General features: G+C 44.9%; 1 protein-coding gene across 5 annotated transcripts in view; it reads left to right on the top strand.

Moving 5' to 3' along the window:
- The window catches only part of Dip2b (disco interacting protein 2 homolog B), a 186819-nt gene that overhangs the window by 70551 nt on the left and 94183 nt on the right, over nucleotides 1–22085 (top strand). For all 5 annotated transcript variants that reach the window (XM_041642505.1, XM_041642503.1, XM_041642501.1 and 2 more), the window contains exon 3: nucleotides 14217–14342. In XM_041642505.1, coding sequence (XP_041498439.1) covers nucleotides 14217–14342 — 126 coding nt within the window. The remainder of the gene's footprint in view (nucleotides 1–14216; nucleotides 14343–22085) is intronic.

Genomic DNA, 22085 nt, shown 5'->3' with positions numbered 1-22085 from the left:
TTCAGGTTCTTTTTGTAATTTTTTGTTTGTGTTAAGTTGGTTCATGAACTTTTACAGAATTTCCTTGATTGTTCACCTAGATTGTCTGCCTTCTTTCCTAAGAGAAGTGGTTCTTAGTGTCACTGTGCTCAGAGAACATGCCTGTACAAAGGGAAGCTGTTAAGATGTGCCTAGCCCTTAGTTGGTCTCTGAAGCTCATCTATTAGTGTTTTGTGTGTGACGGTCCCTTGGTCAGGCTATGGCATTGTGTGCAGGGCTTTCAGCTCTCACTCATGTTGCAGGGAAGCCCTTTGCTGTCCTCCCCTCAGGCTCTGACCTTACAGTTTTAAAGGCTGTTACTGTCTTCTGAGGCTAGGAGGCCGCTCCTGTTAGAGCACTTGCCTACCTCAGCAAGACCTGACTTGGGGAGTTAAATTTATATATTTATAAATATATAATACATATTATATATATATATAAACATAATTTTTAAGTATCGGAACTTTCCTCATATAAGAACTTTAGAATACTTTAATGTTGGTTACTACCAATTTCCTTGTTACATTTTAGTATTTGCCTGCCTCTCTGTTATATGCTGCTACTGTTTTATGGACTTACTAATTATTTATTCTCCGTTCCTTTCGATACTTACTCCTCTCAAGTCGTCTTTCTTCCTATGAGCATAGTTAGTATTAGGTACTTTAATGAGGATATTGCTAGTAAATTCTCTCAATTTCTTTTGATCTTCCTTTTGTTCTTAACTCTTTCTCAGAAGGAATAGCTTGAGGGTTGGACAGACTGTATACAGTACTTTATATTCTATATCATAAGAAGACATTACCTCTTTGTGTATTATACCCCATAGAGCTGTAGATTTTGAAAACGACATTTAGCTCTATTTTTTAAAAGTGACACTAGAATGTGTCCACTTCTTCCAGACTTTTTATTGCCTTCTTTTTATTCACCCCTAGAGCGATGTTGATGCTGCTTTTCTTGTTGCTGTTAAATTTATTTTATTCTATGTTTATGTGAGTTTTGCCCGTGTTTATATGTTTGTGCATCTTGTGTGTGCAGTGTCATATATGCAGAGGGCATCACATCCCCCTCCAAGTTGAGTTACAGATGGTTGTGAGCTGCCATGTTTGTGCAGGGAATCAAACCTACCACAAATGCTTTTTGTTTTTTGTTTTTTGAGGCAGGGTTTCTCTGTGGCTTTGGAGCCTGTCCTGAAACTAGCTCTGTAGACCAGGCTGGTCTCGAACTCACAGAGATCCACCTGCCTCTGACTCCCAAGTGCTGGGATTAAAGGCATGCGCCACCATCGCCCGGCCCACAAATGCTCTTAACCGTTGAGCCATCTCCGTGCCCAGAGACTTGTTATAAAGGTGGCTGCTTCAGTACAAGTACCTTTTATAATAGGAAGTTAGCACTGCAGCATGGTATTGTTAGAACTTACGTGCCTGTGCTCACTATCTGAGTTCAGTTCCCAGGCTCTCAGCCATCCTTCTGCACACTTCACCAGCCATTGTGTGTGTGTGTGTGTGTGTGTGTGTGTGTGTGTGTGTGTGTGTGATATGTGTACATATATGTGATCTTTTCTCAAATGCTACATGATCTTTAAAATTGGAAAATTCAGCAGTCTAAATATAGCAGGTCACAGAAGACTGAAGAACATGTTTAGAAGATAAGTCATGGAAATCAAGTGCTGACAGTTTGGGTTAATATTAAGCTTGATTTTAATCTTGGGAATTAGTTTGTACAGTCACCATGTGGCAGGAAGGTGACCTGTCCAAATTATCCTGGCAAATCATTTTTGAGTCCCCAACAACACACTAACTGCTATTCCTTATAACAAACCCAACCTCTACCTGATATTTAGGTGTCATACTGTCTTCTAAGAGCCAGGTCCATCTTTATGAAGATACAGTCTCATCCAAAGCCCTGAACACGTTGACTTTGAGCAGCAGGAGAAATGTGGACATGGCCCCTGGCTCTCAGCTCCTACCTGGATGGAGCCATACGCTCTAGCCACCAGTGCCTACTCCAGTGGCCTACAGAGCACCTCGCCGTGCTCAGAGCTTCCAAAGTCCAGAGCACAGCTCCTGGGGTGCCTCGGTTAACACTTCCAGGAGGGCCAGGAGCCTAGCTCTCCTTCTGGTGTGAACTGGAGAACTGACTGTGTGTGTGTGTGTGTGTGTGTGTGTGTGTGTGTGTGTGTTCTGACTCCTGAATCATTCTCTCTTTGCCAAGAGTGACTGTCTTTGGAGTGACAAGACAATGAAAGGTTTTGTGTGGGATGCTTCACTCTGCTGACCTGTGGTCTAATCTTTGAGTTGAGGGATTTTTCCATACAAGTATCTATAGTCCAGACAGCTTTAAGAGGAGAGCATTTGTTGCAGCTACACAGGCAGTGCTGGCAAACAGCAGTGCATATTTACTGCGTAATGGCAGTGCCCTGGGTGCTGTTGGGGCCCCAAGGCGGCAGTGCTGGACAAGGCCAGCGTGCCCTCCCTGTCTTTGTGAGTCTCTTGCTGCTCTTAGAGCCCACTGGCTTGCTCTGACATAGGCTCACTCTACACAGGAGTTCTAGATAGTCTGTTGGCCTTGTCTGAATTGTATTCCTCTAGACTTAATATACTGTTACTACGTATATGAGAGTGGGTGCGTGTGCCTCGGCATACATGTAGAGGTCAGAGGACAACTTCATGGAGTTCTCATCTTCTTCCACCTTTATGTGGGTTTCAAGGCCCAAACCCAGGTCACCAGGTTAATACAGTAGATAGACACCTTTACCACAGAGCCCCGTGAACTACATTTTGAGAACATTCTCTGCACTGTGTGTCTGATTGAACTGCTGGGCTCTTAAGGTCTCTCAGAAACACTTTTGAAACTGCTTATCTCTCTCGAGTCCCTGCTTTGTAGTGTGGTACCTCGCATCCGGTCCATGTGCAGCCATCTGCAGAGCTGAACGGAAAGGGTTTCCTCAGCAGACATCTAGTTAGGTCAGAAGCAGTGGCTGGCTCTTCTGCACGCTGGAGGGATCTTTCCTCCACCTGCGTGACCTTGTCATTCAGATCTGTGGACACTGTTGAAGTCTGTTCATTCTTGCCTGAGACAAGCATTAGCGTTTCCGCTTTCAGTTTATTTTTCTATTTATTTGTTGGCTCAGGATCTTCTGTGTCCCGGGTTTGTCTCACTCACCATCCTTCTTCAGTCCTGAGTGCTGGGGTTACAGGCCTGGACGCTGCACAGGGCTTAACATCCCTCCCTCCTCTTATTTATGGTAATGCTAAGGGTGAAACCAAAGTCATGGGACATGCCATGCAGGTGCCCTCTACTGAGATACTACCCATCAAGTTTTATTTTATTTATTTTTTTAAAATATTTTTTTATTTATTATGTATACAATATTATGTCTGTGTGTATGTCTGCAGGCCAGAAGAGGGCACCAGACCCCATTTTAAATGGTTGTGAGCCACCATGTGGTTGCTGGGAATTGAACTCAGGACCTTTGGAAGAGCAGGCAATGCTCTTAACCTCTGAGCCATCTCTCCAGCCCCAAGTTTTATTTTTAAATGGAATTAATTCATATGTTTTAAATAATCGGTATTACACGCCTCCAGCAACAAAGATGCTTAGTGCCCTGCCTCTCCTTCTATAGGGACCAGTGTCTTCCAGACTTTTATTGTTTTAACAGTTACTCTGTATTCTAAATAGTATTCTTTTTTTTTAACTTTCTCTCAGCTTTAATCAGCTTGAGGATTATTTATTCATTTCCTTCTATAAAAGATTAGTTTCAGCCTGGTAATACAAACCTGGAGTCCCAGATACCTACCCAGCAGGCGGAGGCAGGAGGGCTACAAGTTCAAAGCCAGTGTGGGCAGTTTACCAAGATCCTGTTTTAAAATAGTGTTAAAAAGAAAGAAAGAGAGCTAGAGATACAGCTCAGTAACAGCAAAGCTGAGGTCAGTCCCCAGTGCTAGAGAAACAAAGATCAGTGTCTGTCACCTCTCCTCCTGACCACAGGCATATCACACCCCTCCACTCCCCTTTCCCCTCCCCTTTCCCCTTTTCCTTTCCTTCACAGTTCACACCTCCCAACTCATACCCTATGCTATGCTTAGTATTAAGGAAGGGAATGTGTGCGCGCACGTGTGTGTATGCATGTGCGTATGTCTTTCTGTTGGTTAGCGAGGTGTTTGTAATTATGGAACCAGCACAGCTAAACCATGTGGTTTACTGTGATTACATGCCCTTTCTTACACAGCTTTTGCTTTCGCTCAGGTCAGTACGTCAGTTCCGTCTGTATTTTTGTAGTCAGCTCTTGTCTGCTCTCTTTCTGTGACCTCCCTGTCCACTGAACTAAGTTGATCCCTTGTCCTCTAATAGGCATTTTGGAAGGAGGAGGCATAAATGGGAGTGGTCATTCTGTCATGTTGAGTCTGAATTCTTCATTCCAAAATTTTCTTTCTTTCTTTTTAAAAATATATTTAATTTTTATTATTTATGCGTTTTTCTGTATGTATATTGTGTGTCCAAGAGGATGTGTGTGAGAAAAAAGTATCAGAGGAGGGTGTCAGGCCCCCTAGAACTGGAGTCACAGGCAGTAGTGACACACCACTGGACATGGGTGTTGGGAACCAAACTTGGGTTAGACAGAGGTCCAGTGCAGCGCCTGTGCTCTTAACCTCTGAGCCACTCCAGCCTTTCACCCAATACTTCTGTTAGGATTGTTGTGGATTTTCACTTGTTTCTGAAGATCTCTTTGAAAGAGCTGGGCTGTTCTGGCGCATGCCAGTAATCTCGGCATGTGAGGTAGGGACAGGTGAAGCCGGAGTCTGAGGTGGTCTGAGTATGAGGTCCTTACAGCAGAAGACAGACAATGCACAAGGTCTCCTCTCTTGGCTCCTCAACTGAGCTGTTCACTACCAAGCTGACAACCTCCCTCAGCTCATTGCTGTTTAAAATTGCTCCTGAGACCAAGTCTAGTCTGGTGAAATAGTCCTGTAATTCCCTCTTGAGAACTTGAGGCAGGTGTAACCTCCCTGGTCTATAGAGTGAGTTCAAGAACAGTCTGGGCAACTTAGGCAACTTTGCCTTGAAATAAAAGGCTGCCGGGGTGTGGTCTAGTACTGGAGTGCTTTCTTCCTGTGTGGGGCTGGGCTTCAGTTCCCAGCACTGTCAAAGGCAGTGAATTAATTAGAACTGTGTTTGCAGTGTGACTGTGGTTCCCCTAGGTCCCAGACCCGTGTTTGTGCCACCACAGCTGCTTTTGATGGCTTTGTTCAAGAGGCTCCTGTCTGCTGTGTTGATGCTGGTTTGTATTTGCTTTCTCTTTACTGATTTCTTCTCCCGTCAACTCCATTTCATTGTGTCTGTGTCCCAGTCAGGATGGGAGCCCTTCCTTCCTTCCTTCCTTCCTTCCTTCCTTCCTTCCTTCCTTCCTTCCTTCCAACGTTTTACTAGATAGCCCTGGCTGTCTTAGAACTTACTATGTAGACCAGGCTGACTCACATTGTACACATTCCTTGGCCTGTAGATCACACACACACGCGCGCGCGCGCGCACACACACACACACACACACACACCCCGCCTTCTTAGGGAAAAGACATACTTGTTTGTGAATGTGGTTGTGTGGTGACCCAGGAATAAGCTACAGTGAACAGAGTTCCCTTGTCAAGCTCAGGTGGGTGCTGTTGTTTTGTCGGGGTTCAGTTGCTCCCGAACACCCCGGTCACAAGCAGCTGTACTGCAGTGCTTGCTTTACAGGCCTTTCCTCAAAGATCTTCTACATTGGGTCTTGCCTCAAGGCTGTGCAAGTGTTTATGGACTGTTATGGAGACAAAGGAGAAGTTCCAGGTTAGCCCCTACCGCCCCCGACTGCCAAGAGTCAGGAGTACTATTTTCCCCAACAGCTTCCTGTAAGAATATGAAAACAGAATCACAGTCCATTTTTCATAAAACATTTAACTTTGTGGACATTGGTAGACAGTATTGCTTTGGGGGTGTATGTGAAATACATACCCCCACACACATCTACCCTTCCCACCCACACAGATACATGTACATGCCTGTGAGTGGGTGCCTACATAAGAAGATCAAAGAACAGCCTTGGGTGTCACCTTCCACCTCCAGACAGCACCTCCCATTGTCATTTGCCACAGCTTACACTAAGCTAGTTGGCCCACAGGTTCTAAGGATTTCTTTCCCCAGAGCCTGCCACTGCCCATCTCTCTGTGGGAGTGCACTGGGGTCACAGACGGGAGCGTCACCCACTGAAGCGCCGTTATCTCCATTAAGTAGGAGTTCTAGTCATAACCTTTAATCTGTGTCCTAAGCTTTAAATTGATATCTTCATTTTTTTTCTCCCAACCACCAGCTATTGTTGGTAGATGTGAAGAGACCAGCAAATTTGTTTTAAACAAATTGTTAGGAACCTTGCTATAAAAGACCAAAGGCAGTTACTTTATGCACTGTGTGAGTTTTCTTAGTGGGTGCTAGAGAAACTCAGAGGCTGCTGGGATGCAGTCACTGCCCAGGAGCAGTGTTTTGGAGTGTGAGGAAGTAGGCTTGCGAATGCCTGAGAGGTGGGAGCTACCTGCTGTGGAATCATTCTGTCCTGTGTCTTGTTTTGACTTACAAGCCCCTTTGCAGGTAAGGCCTCCTGCATAGTGGAGATACTGCAGCTTCAGATCCCAGCCTGGGCCTGTGCTCTTTGTGAGGGCGTGGGTAGGATGGGAGTTGCCATGACTGGGCACACATCATTGTATCTGCCCCATATATCTTATCAGAAGGAAGTCTAGTCCCTTCCTCTCAGGGCTTCTTTTTCCTTCTGAATTGTCCAAGAGCCCCAGGGACTTAGGCGGCAGTAGAAGTGGTCCAGCCTCTACATCTGAAAGTGAAGAGCCTCACTGGGTGCTACTGAAAGCCAGTCTCACTGTGGCCTGTGATGCCAAGCTGCTTCTCGTCTGCCCTCTGATGCATCCTGAAGGTGGTGCCCATTCTTCTTGACTCATGGTGGAGTTCCCGGAAGTGTTCCCTTAGTCTCTGGCACAGCCACTTTCCTAGTGTCCTGTGGCCCAGAAAATCTGTGGGTCAGGATCAGTTCAGGCACTTAATTCTCGGTAGATCAGGACTGCTGACCCCCTTCCTTCCCAGAATCCACTCACTTCCTGTGCTTGGAACCCACCACTCACAGGCCTTTCTCCAGATGTGAGGCTTTCAGTAAGCGCTGGTGCCTTAGCACCTCAGCATAGGCCCTGAAGGACTTGGGCACCTTCATCCATCTTGAGCAGGGCAAGAAAGAGACCAGTGACCCTTCATAAGGGCTTGGGTGACAGCTGGTCATTCAGTAGGCAGCTCTGTGACCGACCTCCTGATTTGTTAATAGCATCTGCCAGGTGCCGTTCCTTTGGAGATAAAGTGGTGTGTGTTAAGGAGCCTGTGATGCCTGTACTTGGAAGGCTGAGGCAGGAGGATCCTGAGTTGGAGGCCTGTGTGTGATCAAGGCTAACCTGCTCTGTGTATAGCCTTTTGATCCTGTCTCATTACAGAGAAAAAGGAGGGAGTGAGAAGGAAAGAAAAGGAAGCTGAAGAGCTGCCCGCTGTCAGCCAGCCCACTGGACTTGGATGACTGAGCCCACTTTTCTTTCCCAGCGTCATCTTGTTTCCTGTGCCATGCTGGGTTTGCTCCACCAGTCTTCTTGTCTGTTTCAGGGCTCCCTCTTTGGGCTGCTGCAAACATCACACTGTGGGAATAAGGTGGCTTTCCCTTCTCTGCACCCAGCCAGGTCCTGCAACAGTGTCCCGTTTTAATTGTCATTCGTCTTTCCTGAAGCTCATAGAAGTTTAATTCCCCATTATGTGGGTCCAGAGATCTTTGTTCTTTTCCTTTTAGCACATACCACGGTGTGAAAGCTTGAGGTGGGGTTGGCAGGGGTGGGTAAGGGGAGACAGTAGCCGGAACGCATCGTGTACGTGTATGAAGTCAATAAGTGTGCCAGGTTAACCCATGCGCATTAGCTGTGGCTCCTGGATGCCAGCACCACAAGACTGGGAGCACAGTCACTCTGGCCACCTTGCAAAAGCAAGTGTTTGTCCCTTGGTTCCTCTCAGAACTGTCTGTGTCTACTCCCAGAACTGTGACTAGTTCTGAAACCATAGCAGAGCCAAAGGGTAAGAACCAAACTGGCTTTCCCAAGTTTTTCTGGGTGGGAAAGCTGTGTGCTGTTTTCTACTAGTAAATGCTGTTCCTTTCTGAGCTCTCCTTGCCACTGTGTTCAGACAGCAGACTGATAGAAGACACAGCACCTTTCTGAAAGAGTAGTACATTATATGCATGCTGATTGTCTAAAAGGAATACTTCGAAGAACTTGTTTTAAAAAACAAAACAAAAAAACACATGTAACCAAACCTACCATCACCATTTAAATTTAATGGTGACCCCTAGTGGCTACTCCGCATAACTGAAGCGTCACAGTGTTCACAGTGAAGCTACATTTTCTGTTCCAGCATTTCTATAGACTTAATGCCTTTCAAATTACTTTGATTTTTATAAATACCTTTGTTTTCTATAAACTAAACAGTGAAAGGGTAAAGAATTCTTATGTATATCATTTGTGCTTCATCCAGTATACAGGGGACTTTTAAGTCCCATCTAATTCTTAATATATAAAGTGATTTTTTTTTTGGACTGAAGGGCCTGAAGTTTTTCGTTTTAACTTATAGATTATCTGATTATGTTGCGACATGTAATGAATTCTGCCTTTGCTTTTTCTTTACCATGGCAGTAAAATTACACACTTATCCCAAACATGGAAACTTGTATCTCCCCACGTCATTTCTGAGATCTGATTCACCTTTGGTCAGCATCTTGCCTGCACATTCGAGGCTTCAGACTGTTAGATTATGCTCTCTGCCCTCCCTATGCAGTGTTAGCTTATGCTCTCTGACTTCCTGTGCAGTGTTAGCTTATGCTCTCTGTCCTCCCGTGTGCAGTGTTAGCTTATGCTCTCTGCCCTCCCGTGTGCAGTGTTAGCTTATGCTCTCTGCCCTCCCGTGTGCAGTGTTAGCTTATGCTCTCTGCCCTCCTGTGCAGTGTTAGCTTATGCTCTCTGCCCTCCCGTGTGCAGTGTTAGCTTATGCTCTCTGCCCTCCTGTGCAGTGTTAGCTTATGCTCTCTGTCCTCCCTGTGCAATGTTAGTGCAGTGTTAGTTTATGCTCTCTGTACTCCCTGTGCAGTGTTAGTGCAGTGTTAGCTTATGCTCTCTGTCCTCCCGTGTGCAGTGTTAGCTTATGCTCTCTGCCCTCCCTGTGCACAGTGTTAGCTTATGCTCTCTGCCCTCCTTGTGCAGTGTTAGCTTATGCTCTCTGCCCTCCTGTGCAGTGTTAGCTTATGCTCTCTGCCCTCCCTGTGCAGTGTTAGCTTATGCTCTCTGCCCTCCTGTGCAGTGTTAGCTTATGCTTTCTGTCCTCCCGTGTGCAGTGTTAGCTTATGCTCTCTGCCCTCCTGTGCAGTGTTAGCTTATGCTTTCTGTCCTCCCGTGTGCAGTGTTAGCTTATGCTCTCTGCCCTCCTGTGCAGTGTTAGCTTATGCTCTCTGCCCTCCCTGTGCAGTGTTAGCTTATGCTCTCTGCCCTCCCTGTGCAGTGTTAGCTTATGCTCTCTGCCCTCCCTGTGCAGTGTTAGCTTATGCTCTCTGCCCTCCTTGTGCAGTGTTAGCTTATGCTTTTTGTCCTCCCTGTGCAGTGTTAGTGCAGTGTTAGCTTATGCTCTCTGTCCTCCCTGTGCAGTGTTAGTGCAGTGTTAGCTTATGCTCTCTGCCCTCCCTGTGCAGTGTTAGCTTATGCTCTCTGCCCTCCCTGTGCACAGTGTTAGCTTATGCTCTCTGCCCTCCTGTGCAGTGTTAGCTTATGCTCTCTGCCCTCCTGTGCAGTGTTAGCTTATGCTCTCTGTCCTCCCTGTGCAGTGTTAGCTTATGCTCTCTGCCCTCCCGTGCCCTCAGACCCCTCCATCCTTGATATGGCCAGTGGCGTATAGTTCCAGTTTCATTCATAAACCAGTGCACCTGCAAGTGGCTTGCACTGACCCCCAGCATCCCTGTAACCTCCCCGGATACTGTTGTGCCCTCTCACTCCCAAGGACGCATTGATCTGTTAATTCCTATAGCAAAAGAGCAATAACTCAGCTTAGTGCTGGAGAATTTTGCTCCAAGAGTCACTTTTTATCCAGGAGCATGAAACTGAATATTGTTTGATTTTGATAGGTCATAAATTTTTGTTTTAAGAGAATCAATATAACTTTTATCTTCTTCCTTACACTTAGGTAATCCCTAAATGTTCTATAATGAACATCTGATTTTATGTTCAGCAAAAGTACTTTATCTATACATAGTTTTGTACAGCTCTCCGCAGCCAGCCTGTCTCAAAGCAGTACCTAGAAATAAAAGTTGATAAAAACAAACAAACAAACAAATAAAAGTTCATAGTGAGTGATGTTTCCATTTCATCAAGATGAGCTGCCAAACTTTTATATTCCCCTGGTGGACTTGGTGCTTCCAGGGAGTCTGCTTGGCTCTATTTTCATTTTACAATTTCTTTTTATATTTATTTGTTCGTTTGTTCATTTATTCATTCATTCATTCAGTATATGTGTATGCGCGTGTCTGTGTTCGTGTCCGTCCGCGTTCCTGAATGTCTGCACCCTAGAGTATGTGGAGGTCAGAGGACAACTTGCAGGGGTCAGTTCTCTCTCCGCCATGTGGGTCTTGGGGATTGAGCTCTAGTCATGCAGTTGTGAGGCTTGATGGCAGCACCGTTGGCCATGGAACTTTCTTGCTCGCTTTGTTTGTTGTCTTTGAGACAGTCTCACTGTGTAGCCCAGGGTGACCTCAAACTGACAGCAGTCCCCCTGCCTCAGCCTCCTGAGTGCTGAAATGATGGACTTGGGTCAACATACCTGGCTTCTGTTCCACCTTTTAATATAGCCTCTTGTCAAGTTGAAGCAGATGTGTTACACATTTGAGCCAAGTTTATTCTACCACAAATCCATTTTTCTATGGCATGATGTGTTGGGCATACTTATTGAAATTGTAAATAAAACTTTTAGCTTTATTTCTGACAAATTATAACAAAATAATTGCCATGGTTTTAGAGCCCAGAGAAAATGGGTTGGCTTAGATGAATGGTTCTTGAGGGGACAGAGACAAACGTCACAGCCCCATTACTTGATTGCTTGGTAGAGATCTGTGTGGGCTTTGTTTTCAGTGTCCATTGGGCTGTGCTCTTGGCTGTGTGTCAACTGGCCCCATTTTCATTGGAAGACTTGCTCTATATTGTGTGCCCTTGATTGACCATGATAAGCTGTAGCTCATGCTGAGTGGAAATGTGTGCTGTCTCCAGGTTCTTCCTAGATGCATGCCTGGCATTTCTCCGTGGCAGATTTATTTATTTATTTATTTATTTATTTAATTTATTTTAAAGAGGACACCAGATCTCATTATAGATGGTTGTGAGCCACCATGTGGTTGCTGCGAATTGAACTCAGAACCTTTGGAAGAACAGCCAGTGTTCTTAACCTCTGAGCTACCTCTCCTGCCCCCAGATTTTATTCTTTAGCTTACATTATCTTTCTCTATTTAATTGGCTACATTGAAAAACATAAAGCAGAGCCGGGCGGTGGTGGCACATGTCTTTAATCCCAGCATTTGGGAGTCAGAGGCAAGCAGATCTCTGTGAGTTCGAGGCCAGCCTGGTCTACAAGAGCTAGCTCCAGCGCAGGCTCCAAAGTTATAGAGAAACCTTGTCTCGAAAAACAAAAAAAAAACAAAAAAAAAAAGAAAAAGGAAAAACATAAAGCAGAAACATGTCCAAGAAAGACAGTAAAAATACTTAAATCTTTGTGCCTCCCCTTGTAAGTAAGAATTTACATTCATTCTTTTTAACATTTGAATTATTAACAATACAGTTTGGAAACACTATGTGTCTTAGAGTGATTTATGCTGTTTGTTTAATTAGTAAAATAACCAGTGGTAGATAATAACAATTGTAGTTGTATATGGCCCCTGTTACAATAAATAAATAAATAAATACATATCCTACTTCAACAAACAAACAAAAAAGTCCCTCAAACCAATAGGATCATGTTTTGAGGATCAGTGTGCCACCTCAGACCATTTTCCCTGTGCATATTTACAAAGTAGCTCATGTGTGCTAATGTGATTTCCTTCCTGCCTATATCATCTGACTGTAGAAGTAAAAATAGCTCCTTTCTATTTTTTGTTCTCTATTTAAAGTTGGTTGGACTGTATTTCAAGTACTTTCTCTAACAAGTGGCTTTTTGCAGAATCTTTTCCATGGTGGGCAGTAAGGAGTGTAGCGGTTGTGGGGTTTTTGTTGGGGCAGGAGCAGGTGTGTGTGTGGATGCTTTTCCCTGTTTACCTAGCTGCTGACTCTGAATCCCAAAGCATAGATGCTCCTAGCCTAGGTAGTTAAGCCTTCTTAAAAGTTCTGGGATGTTTTCTATAGTCTCTTTTTAGAGCCTTTTGTTTGAGAACCAGCAGCGGTAGACCAGCCAGGGTCTGTGCTCTGGCTCTACAACTTCCAGCAGCTAACCCATGTCTGCCCTCCCTGTTAAAGGGAATGGCGGGAGGACCGGCTTTGCAGGCTTACCGTGCAGAATGAAAAATAAGATGAGACTACTTCCAGGCACAAGCAAATATTTAAATGTTGGTTTAGTTATTGTAGCTTGGGTTGGTAGAGGCTTTCTATGAAGGACCAGATGGTATCTCAGGCTTTATAGACCCCGTAGTGTCTGTCATAGCTACTCAGTTCTGCTTGGACAGCATGGACATGGCCACAGACACTGTATGGGACTGCTCCTGGCTGGGTCCCAATAAGTGTATTTGTGGAAACAGACTGTCAGTCAGCATGGTGCACACTTGTAATCCTAGCACTCAGGAGGACCAGGAGTTCAAGGCCAGCTTCACCTGCATAGCAGGTTCCCACCTGGCCAGGAAGACATGATACCCTGCCTCACAAAGCAAAAGAAAAGAAAAATCATTGTACCTTGGTTTGCTGGTGCACACTTTTAATCTCAGCACTGACAAGACTGAGACAGCTTCCAGGTTCTAGGTGAGCCTGAGATACATAAAGACCCTGTTTCAAAATGAAACAAACATCCAGGAGATGGGCCATAATAGGCCAGGAACTCTAGTCTGTTGACTGTTGTTCGAGACTAATAAAAGTAACATATGAAGAAGATAATGAGAATATGAGAATCCTGTGCAGCTCTTATTTGAAGTGGGCTGTTGAGAATTTAGGTTGACTTAAACACTAGTTTACAGACTCAGACATTACAAAGGCTGTGTCTGCATGAGATGTTAAAGGGAGTGGAAAGGCAGCTGGGTGTCAGGAAGGGAGATCAAAGCGAGCCAGAGAGGGACTGCAGCCCACCTGACCCGGATTGACGGTTGTCTTGTCTTCCCTGCTCAGTGCTGTCTAATGTAGTACTCACATTGTATCCGACAGGGTAGGTTTAAGACCTCCGCCTGTGTCAGTTAATGAGCTTTGGGTGAGAATTCCAGCAACAGGAACCAGGAAAGAGCATCGCTAGATCTATGGTGCACACAGACAGAGAGCATCCTAAAACGTATCCCTCCTTGTTCTCTCAAGCACAGTCAGTGTACTAAAAGATAATCTAGACGTGGGGGTGTGGCTCAGTGGTGGAACCGTACCTGGCAGAACCACGACCTTATTGGAAGTTTGATTTCGCCATCTTAACGGGCCAGTCTCTAGGATGACTTTTACACAACATTTATTGTCTAGCTATTTCTTTCCTAGCAGACATTGATGGTTATAGCTGTGAGGGAATTTTTTAGCTTGAGGCTTTTTTTTTTTTTAAAAAAAAAAGATTTATTTATTATGTATACAGCATTCTGCCTGTAGGCCAGAAGAGAGCACCAGATTTCATCATAGATGGTTGTGAACCACCATGTGGTTGCTGGGAATTGAACTTGGGACCTCTGGAAGAGCAGACAGTGCTCTTAACCTCTGAGCCATCTCTTTAGCCCTAGCTTGAGGCTTTCATATCGAATTTATGTGCTTACCTTAACCTTTAGCCCTTTACTATGAAGGGATAACTACCTTCAGCTGTGACAGGAATGAGTGTCATGCTTAGAACACAACCACCCACCCACTGTTGCTGTTGGATAACCATCTTCCAAACTTTCTTTCTTAGAAACTGATTCAACAGGACAAAAAGACAGAAACCAGACTCCTGCTCCCACTCCGGCTCAGACTTCTGCTCCTTCCAAATATCACCGATCTCGATCTGGAGGGGCCAGAGATGAGCGATACAGATCAGGTGAGAAGGAATTGCAGACGTTTTTCTGCCTGAAGTGTGAACTGTGTTCTGAGCAGTGTGAACTGTGTGTCCCGGGAAGTGTGAGCTGTGTGTCCTAGGTAGTGTGAGCTGTGTCCTGAGCACCCCTCATGGTTGGTGTGCTGCTTTCCCTTGAGCCAGGAGGTACGTACTGAGTATCAGCTGTAGATACTCAAGTTTCTGACCAGACAGCAGCAAATAAGACCATTCTACCCTCTAGAAATTTCAGTTTCAGAAAAGGAGCAAGACAAGCACAACATCACTGTGAATAAATAAGTAAAAGGAAGGTAGGAGTTAGGTCACGTGTGAGGCGGCAGCTCCTGTGCTTGCAGAGTTGTAACTAGCCCATGGCTCACAGACCTAGACACACAGTGAACTTCCCATAGCGAGCGCATCCGTTTGGTGATGTCCTCTAACCCAGAAGGCCCTGCTGGCAAAGAGAAGGGCATCGCGCTGTACTTGGCAGTGGAACAAATCCTAGAGCAGGTCTTTCTGATACCATGTAGCATATGTGTAGCATATCCTATGATTTAAATAACAGAACTTAATAGTAATATTATTTTACTTCCTCTAGACTTTGTCCCCCTCTTACCAGCTAAAGGTACCATGACCCTTTCTCGAATTGAAAATATCCTCTCAGAAACATCATTTAAAAGGACATGGTTACAGAGCTGACCAATCCATTCTGAGTGGGTATTACTAGACACATTTTCACATACAGATGATGAAGGGTGAAAGATATTCAGTCACTGCCACAAACAGTCATGCAGCATACCAGTTTCCCCTGCAATTCACCTTGTCCTGAGGGATCAGGTAGGTAGTAGAAGCATGGCTGCCAGACAAGAATCAGTTAGGAAAATGGTACCAGATAGTAGGTCCAAAACTAGTTCATTTAGCCAGAACTTCAGGCTGAATTCAGGGCTGGCAGGGAGTGAAGACAGGCTAGGGAAGGTTAGAGGCCAAATCTTGAACATTCTCAAGTACTAAGTGTTTTAGCAGAGTGGAAATCAATTGAGATTTCCATTTGTTCTAGTAGCTCATTCCAGTGCACACTGCTCGCTGTACACTGCTGTACTCCAGTGGGCACTGCTCGCTATACACTGCTGTACTCTAGTGCACACTGCTCACTATACACTGCTGTATTCCAGTGCACACTGCTTGCTATACACTGCTGTACTCTAGTGCACACTGCTCACTGTACACTGCTGTATTCTAGTGCACACTGCTCACTGTACACTGCTGTACTCTAGTGCACACTGCTCACTGTACACTGCTGTACTCTAGTGCACACTGCTCACTGTACACTGCTGTACTCTAGTGCACACTGCTCACTATACACTGCTGTATTCCAGTGCACACTGCTTGCTATACACTGCTGTACTCTAGTGCACACTGCTCACTGTACACTGCTGTATTCTAGTGCACACTGCTCACTGTACACTGCTGTACTCTAGTGCACACTGCTCACTGTACACTGCTGTACTCCAGTGGGCACTGCTCGCTGTACACTGCTGTATTCCAGTGGGCACTGCTCACTATACACTGCTGTACTCCAGTGGGCACTGCTCGCTGTACACTGCTGTATTCCAGTGGGCACTGCTCACTATACACTGCTGTACTCCAGTGTGCACTGCTCGCTGTACACTGCTGTATTCCAGTGCACACTGCTCACTGTACACTGCTGTACTCTAGTGCACACTGCTCACTATACACTGCTGTACTCCAGTGGGCACTGCTCGCTGTACACTGCTGTATTCCAGTGCACACTGCTCACTGTACACTGCTGTACTCTAGTGCACACTGCTCACTGTACACTGCTGTACTCCAGTGGGCACTGCTCACTGTACACTGCTGTAGTCCAGTGGGCACTGCTCGCTGTACACTGCTGTATTCCAGTGGGCACTGCTCACTATACACTGCTGTACTCCAGTGGGCACTGCTCACTATACACTGCTGTATTCCAGTGCACACTGCTCACTGTACACTGCTGTACTCCAGTGGGCACTGCTCACTGTACACTGCTGTAGTCCAGTGGGCACTGCTCGCTATACACTGCTGTACTCTAGTGCACACTGCTCACTATACACTGCTGTATTCCAGTGCACACTGCTCGCTGTACACTGCTGTACTCTAGTGCACACTGCTCGCTATACACTGCTGTACTCTAGTGCACACTGCTCGCTATACACTGCTGTACTCTAGTGCACACTGCTCACTGTACACTGCTGTACTCTAGTGCACACTGCTCACTGTACACTGCTGTATTCTAGTGCACACTGCTCGCTATACACTGCTGTACTCTAGTGCACACTGCTCACTGTACACTGCTGTACTCCAGTGGGCACTGCTCGCTGTACACTGCTGTATTCCAGTGGGCACTGCTCACTATACACTGCTGTATTCCAGTGCACACTGCTCACTATACACTGCTGTATTCCAGTGCACACTGCTCACTATACACTGCTGTATTCCAGTGCACACTGTTCGCTGTACACTGCTGTATTCCAGTGCACACTGCTCGCTGTACACTGCTGTATTCCAGTGCACACTGTTCGCTGTACACTGCTGTATTCCAGTGCACACTGCTCGCTGTACATTTCTGTGTTCCAGTGCTAAAGAGGTACTTTGAGGAAACAAAGAAAGTAAAGTAGGTTTGCTTGTTTTGCTATTGGGTTGTGACCTGGGCTGCCCTTAGATGTATGAGTCCCCCTTCATCAGCTTCCCAAATGCTTAGATTACAGGTGTGCACTGCCACTCCCAGCTAAAAGCAGCTGCGGTTAAAGGTGGGTCAGAGGGAGGTAAAAGGTGGAAGCAGCAGAGCATATCCAGACTTCCTGGTTGTTGCCAAGCATCCAACCTGGTTTCCTAGGTACTGCTGTCACCTTTAGAGGCCAACTCAGTCAGCAGTGTGCTCTAAGCAGAGCAGAAGGGGTTGGGCACTTAGAATTCTCATTTCTAGACTTCTGGGAGATTTTGTTTTCTCTCCTGGTTTATCTTTCTTTCTTGACATGTTTATTAGTGGATTATGATAAAAGACCTAGTTTAAGGGACAGTGTGTCCAAAATGATTGTAGATCAAAAAGTCTTTATGAGCTCACTGGCTGATGTGAAGTTTGTGACTCTCTCTTGCAGAAACACAGTCACTATCTCCAGCCCCTGCCATTTAAAACCATTTCTTTTAGAATTCCCCAACTGATAGAAAATGTAGTCTGCGAAGCGGGTATTTGGAAAACGCAAGGGCAGTGATGAGGAGTCAGTGAGTGGTCAGGCTGGTCTTCGTCTCACTGGGGTTTTGTGAGAGAGGAAGCTAGCAGGAGATAGGCTGGGCAGGAGCAATGGGGAGGAAGGAAAGGTGGTTCCCAAACATCACTTCTGTGGCTCAGTGGCAAAGAGCACTTGCCACTCTGACAGAGAACCTAGTTTGGTTCTCAGCACTCACATCGAGTGGCTCGCAACAGCCTGTAAGTCCAGCACCAGCGGATCTGACCCATTTACTGGCCTCCAAGGGCACACACACATGTATGCAAACACACAACACATAAACACAATAAAAATAATATGTATTAATCTCTGAAGGGCTGGAGAGAAGGCTCAGTGTTTAAGAGCACTGGCTGCTCTTCCAAAGGACCCGATTTCAATCCCCAGCACCCACACGGCAGCTCACAACCATCAGTAGCTCCAGTTTCAAGGGATCCAATGCCCTCATCCGGCCTCTAATGGTGCACACATGAATGTGGTAAAGCACCCATACACATAAAATGAATAATAATAAAACTTTTTTGAAAAGTGCTTCCCTAACATTAAAAAGAAATCTCCAAAAGTATGACAAGCTGTGAGAGTTGCAGCATTGTCATATGGGGAACATAAAAAGGCAGGGAAGCATAGATTATAGACCAACATGGTAGCTTTCCGTATATTGGGACCTGTTCAGCTGAATAGCCATGGGAACTCTCAGCACACTGGAGAATGGAATGCTCTCAGAATTCTGGCATTCCTGAAACCAAAAGCAGCTGTGTCTCGTGTCATGAGGTGGGCTGTACAGCATGCCACACGCAAAATAGCTCAAGAGCTTAAGGAATGATTTGTAAAGTTTATGCTTCAGAGTGAAGAGGTGGGTGCACAGAAAGGCCTGGTAATCTAATGCTGGTGAGTGTGGCTCGAAAATGTCCTTACTTGGCACAGGTTTATTGGCACCTGTGGTATTTCAAACAGTCGTAATCAACTCTAAATAACCTTTGTGCTTAATGTTTAAGATATAATTTTAAGAGCTGTTTTCAGAGATTATTTATTTCATGTGTGTGGGTGTTTTGCCTGCATGTCTGCATGTATGTCTGTGCATTGTGTGTGGCTACTGTGCATGGAGATCAGAAGAAAGTTGGATCCCCTGAACTGGAGTTACAGACTTGTGAGTTGGCACGTGGATGCTGGGAATGGAACCTGGGTCCCCTGCAAGAGCAATGTCTCTCCAGCCCCTGCTCTCAGGAGTTTAGATCCTGTGTCCTGTTCTTGGTGTGCTTTGCCAGAGGACCGTCAACACGCTGCTGCAGCAGTGCCTCTTCCTCCTGACTACTTGTGTGGTTTATTCCTAAGTGCAGCAAACACAGTTAATGCTTACAGTGCAAAGGAAATCCATCTTAGAATGCCTTAGATGTTGATCTTTGGAGAAATTAGCCACCCCAAATAAAACAATAAAATGAGAAAGGACATTCAGGGTGTGTTAGCATCACCCTGTTAAGCTGAAAAATGATACTCAGCTTCGATGGCTTCTGGGAGAGAAATCCATAGTCAGCTTTGTCCAGGGAATGAACTACAGAAGTGATTTCCTTATAAGAGATCAAGATGAATCCTGTGCCGTTGAACCTGTCGCATTCTGTTAGGAGGGCTGCTGTGTTCTGACCAGTAGGAATCTTGGCTGGAGTAATTGGGTCTGTTCCCTTTGACACCAATGTCTGGGCCAGCATTTTCATGTAGGGACAGTTGGGTGGCCCGGTGTTCTTGGACCTGATGCTGTGACTTCTACTGTGTGGTTCTTAGTCATACAGATGGTGTGAGCCTCCCATCATCAGCGGGATGATGCCTGACTTTGGCAGCTTTGCTCTCACATTTCCTATCACAGGTAAAAATACCTAGGGAGGTAAAGAACCAAGTGAGAGCACTAGCTTTGCTACTATTCTGTCATTGAGAAATACCTTATTTCATTGTGACTGCTTACTTACTTTCCAAGGCAGTGATGAATCATATTTCTTCTAATATAAGGACCCTTTTAAAAATATTTTAATTTGGGGGCTGGAGAGTCAATGGTTAAGAGCACTGACTGCTTTTCTAGAGGTCCTGAGTTCAATTCCCAGTAACCACATGGTAGCTCACAACCATCTATAGTGAGATCTGGTGCCCTCTTCTGGCCTAAAGGTGTACATGCAGATAGAGCACTCATACATAAATAAATAAAATGTAAAAAAATACTTTAATTTGTCTCTTTTGTAAGATAGTGTGAAAATTTCAATAAGATATGGAATTCTTGATTTGAGTGGACTTAGGGAACACTAAAATAATATGAAATAAATATACATGCTACATAAAAGTATCCTATTTCAGAACCCAAAGTAAGTAAGTTGGTATTATGCTTTTAAAAGTAATAGCCCAAACTGGACTTGGTAGGTAGTATACTCCATAATCCTAGTATGGAGGAGACTGAGCATTAGTTAGTGCTCATAGGTACAGAAATTTGAGACAAAAATGTACCCTGCTATTGAGCTGGTGTTTCTTGCAACATCCTTAATTAGTGCTGTATGTGTTTAGATTGTTTTTGTAATATATGATTACTTCTTTGTTTCTTTTGGTGATTCTAGGGATTGAAGTAGGATTGGACTAGAGACCTCACACATCCCAGACAAGTGCTTGGCCATTGAGCAATTCCCTCTGCTCAGTTTTCTTATTGTTGACAAAATGACCCATAAAATCTCTGAGTGGTATAATTGTAACAGGACAGCAAGCTCGGCTGTGACAGTCATGTCTTACTATGGGTCCTCACCATCAGTGTGGCTTCTTCTGAGTTGAAATGCAGCATACCTCCCTCTTTCATCTAGAGGAGAGCTTCTCTATCTTTGTCCAAATCTGTTCTGTTTGCGTAAAGTGACTGACACAGGGGCTCCAGGTCATGTCTTTCTGTATTAATACCCCTGAGTTCAGCCAGGAGCGATGGAACTCTCCTGGCAGCACTTCCTGTGATCTGAGCACAGCATGACATCCTGGGGAAGCATAGATGGAAACACAAGAGTCCTTCACACAGTCCAGGGTACAAAGGCAGCATCTGAAAGAAGCAGGAGGTGCCTGTTGCTGAGGCAGGCTTCATGCTGATGCTGTCCAAGCCATTCTGAAGGATAAATAGCCGTTTACTCTGTGCAAAAGAAAATGACAGATAATGTAAAAAATGCAAAAGCAGATAATGTGAAATACAGGACTGAAATTCTATCTCCTGCCTCTCTTAGTACATAGAGCTGGTGTTTGCAAAGGGTTTGCAGGCCCAGAGAATTTACTTTTGAGATTTGTTTGGGAATGCAAAGAATGGCTTAGAAAACACAGAAAAATGTGAGAAATAGGTAGATATTAGCTATGTGATAATAATTATAGTAGTTTGTATGGCACACATGCCTGTTGGCAGACTATTACAATAAGACAGCAAGTTCAGCTCTCCACCATTGTGCTTCTGAGAGTCTTTTTTGTGTGCTGTGCAGCTGGTGTTGCAGCTTACCAGGACACGCAGGTTCTGTTGAAATACTGGCGTTCACACAGCTGGGAGATAGCCTGGAGCATACGCTACCTCCCACTTCACCTCTCTGGATTAGAGATTTGAACGATAGAAGGGTACACATACCAAAGGAAACCAGCCAACACTTTTATCACTTGGACTTTATATATAGAAAGACTTTCTGATGCAATAAAAGGCACATAAGTTTTTTTTGTGTGTGTGGTGGTAGGAAAGCAGTATAAATTTGCCTCTTGGCAATTTGTATCTCATATCCCTAATATATGAAAAAAAATTAGGGAAAATAAAACTGGAAGTTGGTGGGGAAGATGAACAAATGACTTGAAGGTTTATTTTACCTCAGTGGGTTAAAGGCACTTGCTGCCCACCCTGATGGCTTGAGTTCACTTCCTGAGACTCACATGGTGGAAAGAATGGACAGGTTCTGACCTCTACATGATTACTTAGAAAAGAAAACATTTGACAGGACTTGCAGTTTCGGAGGATGAGTCCCCCACCCCCATGGCGTTGGAGCAGAAGTTGAGGGCTCACATCTTGAGGTAAAACCCCAAGACAGAGAGCTAACTGGAAATGGCACGGGCTTTTGAAACATGAATAAAGCTGTGCTCAGCAGGCGTGCAGCCTGAGAACTGGCCTGAACAGATTTGATTACAGTGCTTTCTTCACGTAAACGCTCCCAGTCTAAAGACCAGACAACTAGAAACAGGTACTGAACTCAAGTTAGAAGATTTGTTACAATTGATATAACAATTTTGAAGTAGCTGTTTATGTAGCATAATATAGATTCAGTGAGTGAATAAAATATTGGGGGCATTGTTAAAAGGAAGTTACAAATGGAAAGGGGGACATTAGAAGGAATTTTTTGGGCTGAATGAAATCAGAGTATCAGGGACTCATTTTTAATGCACATATAGATAGAAATAGATATGTGCACAGATACTTGTGTTTGTGTTCCGTCGA

The sequence above is a fragment of the Microtus oregoni genome, unplaced genomic scaffold, assembly GCF_018167655.1.
Source record: "Microtus oregoni isolate MIOR12 unplaced genomic scaffold, Mior012 000077F_ref0000221, whole genome shotgun sequence".
NCBI lineage: Eukaryota > Metazoa > Chordata > Mammalia > Rodentia > Cricetidae > Microtus > Microtus oregoni.
This window is presented reverse-complemented; position numbering and strand designations above follow the sequence as displayed.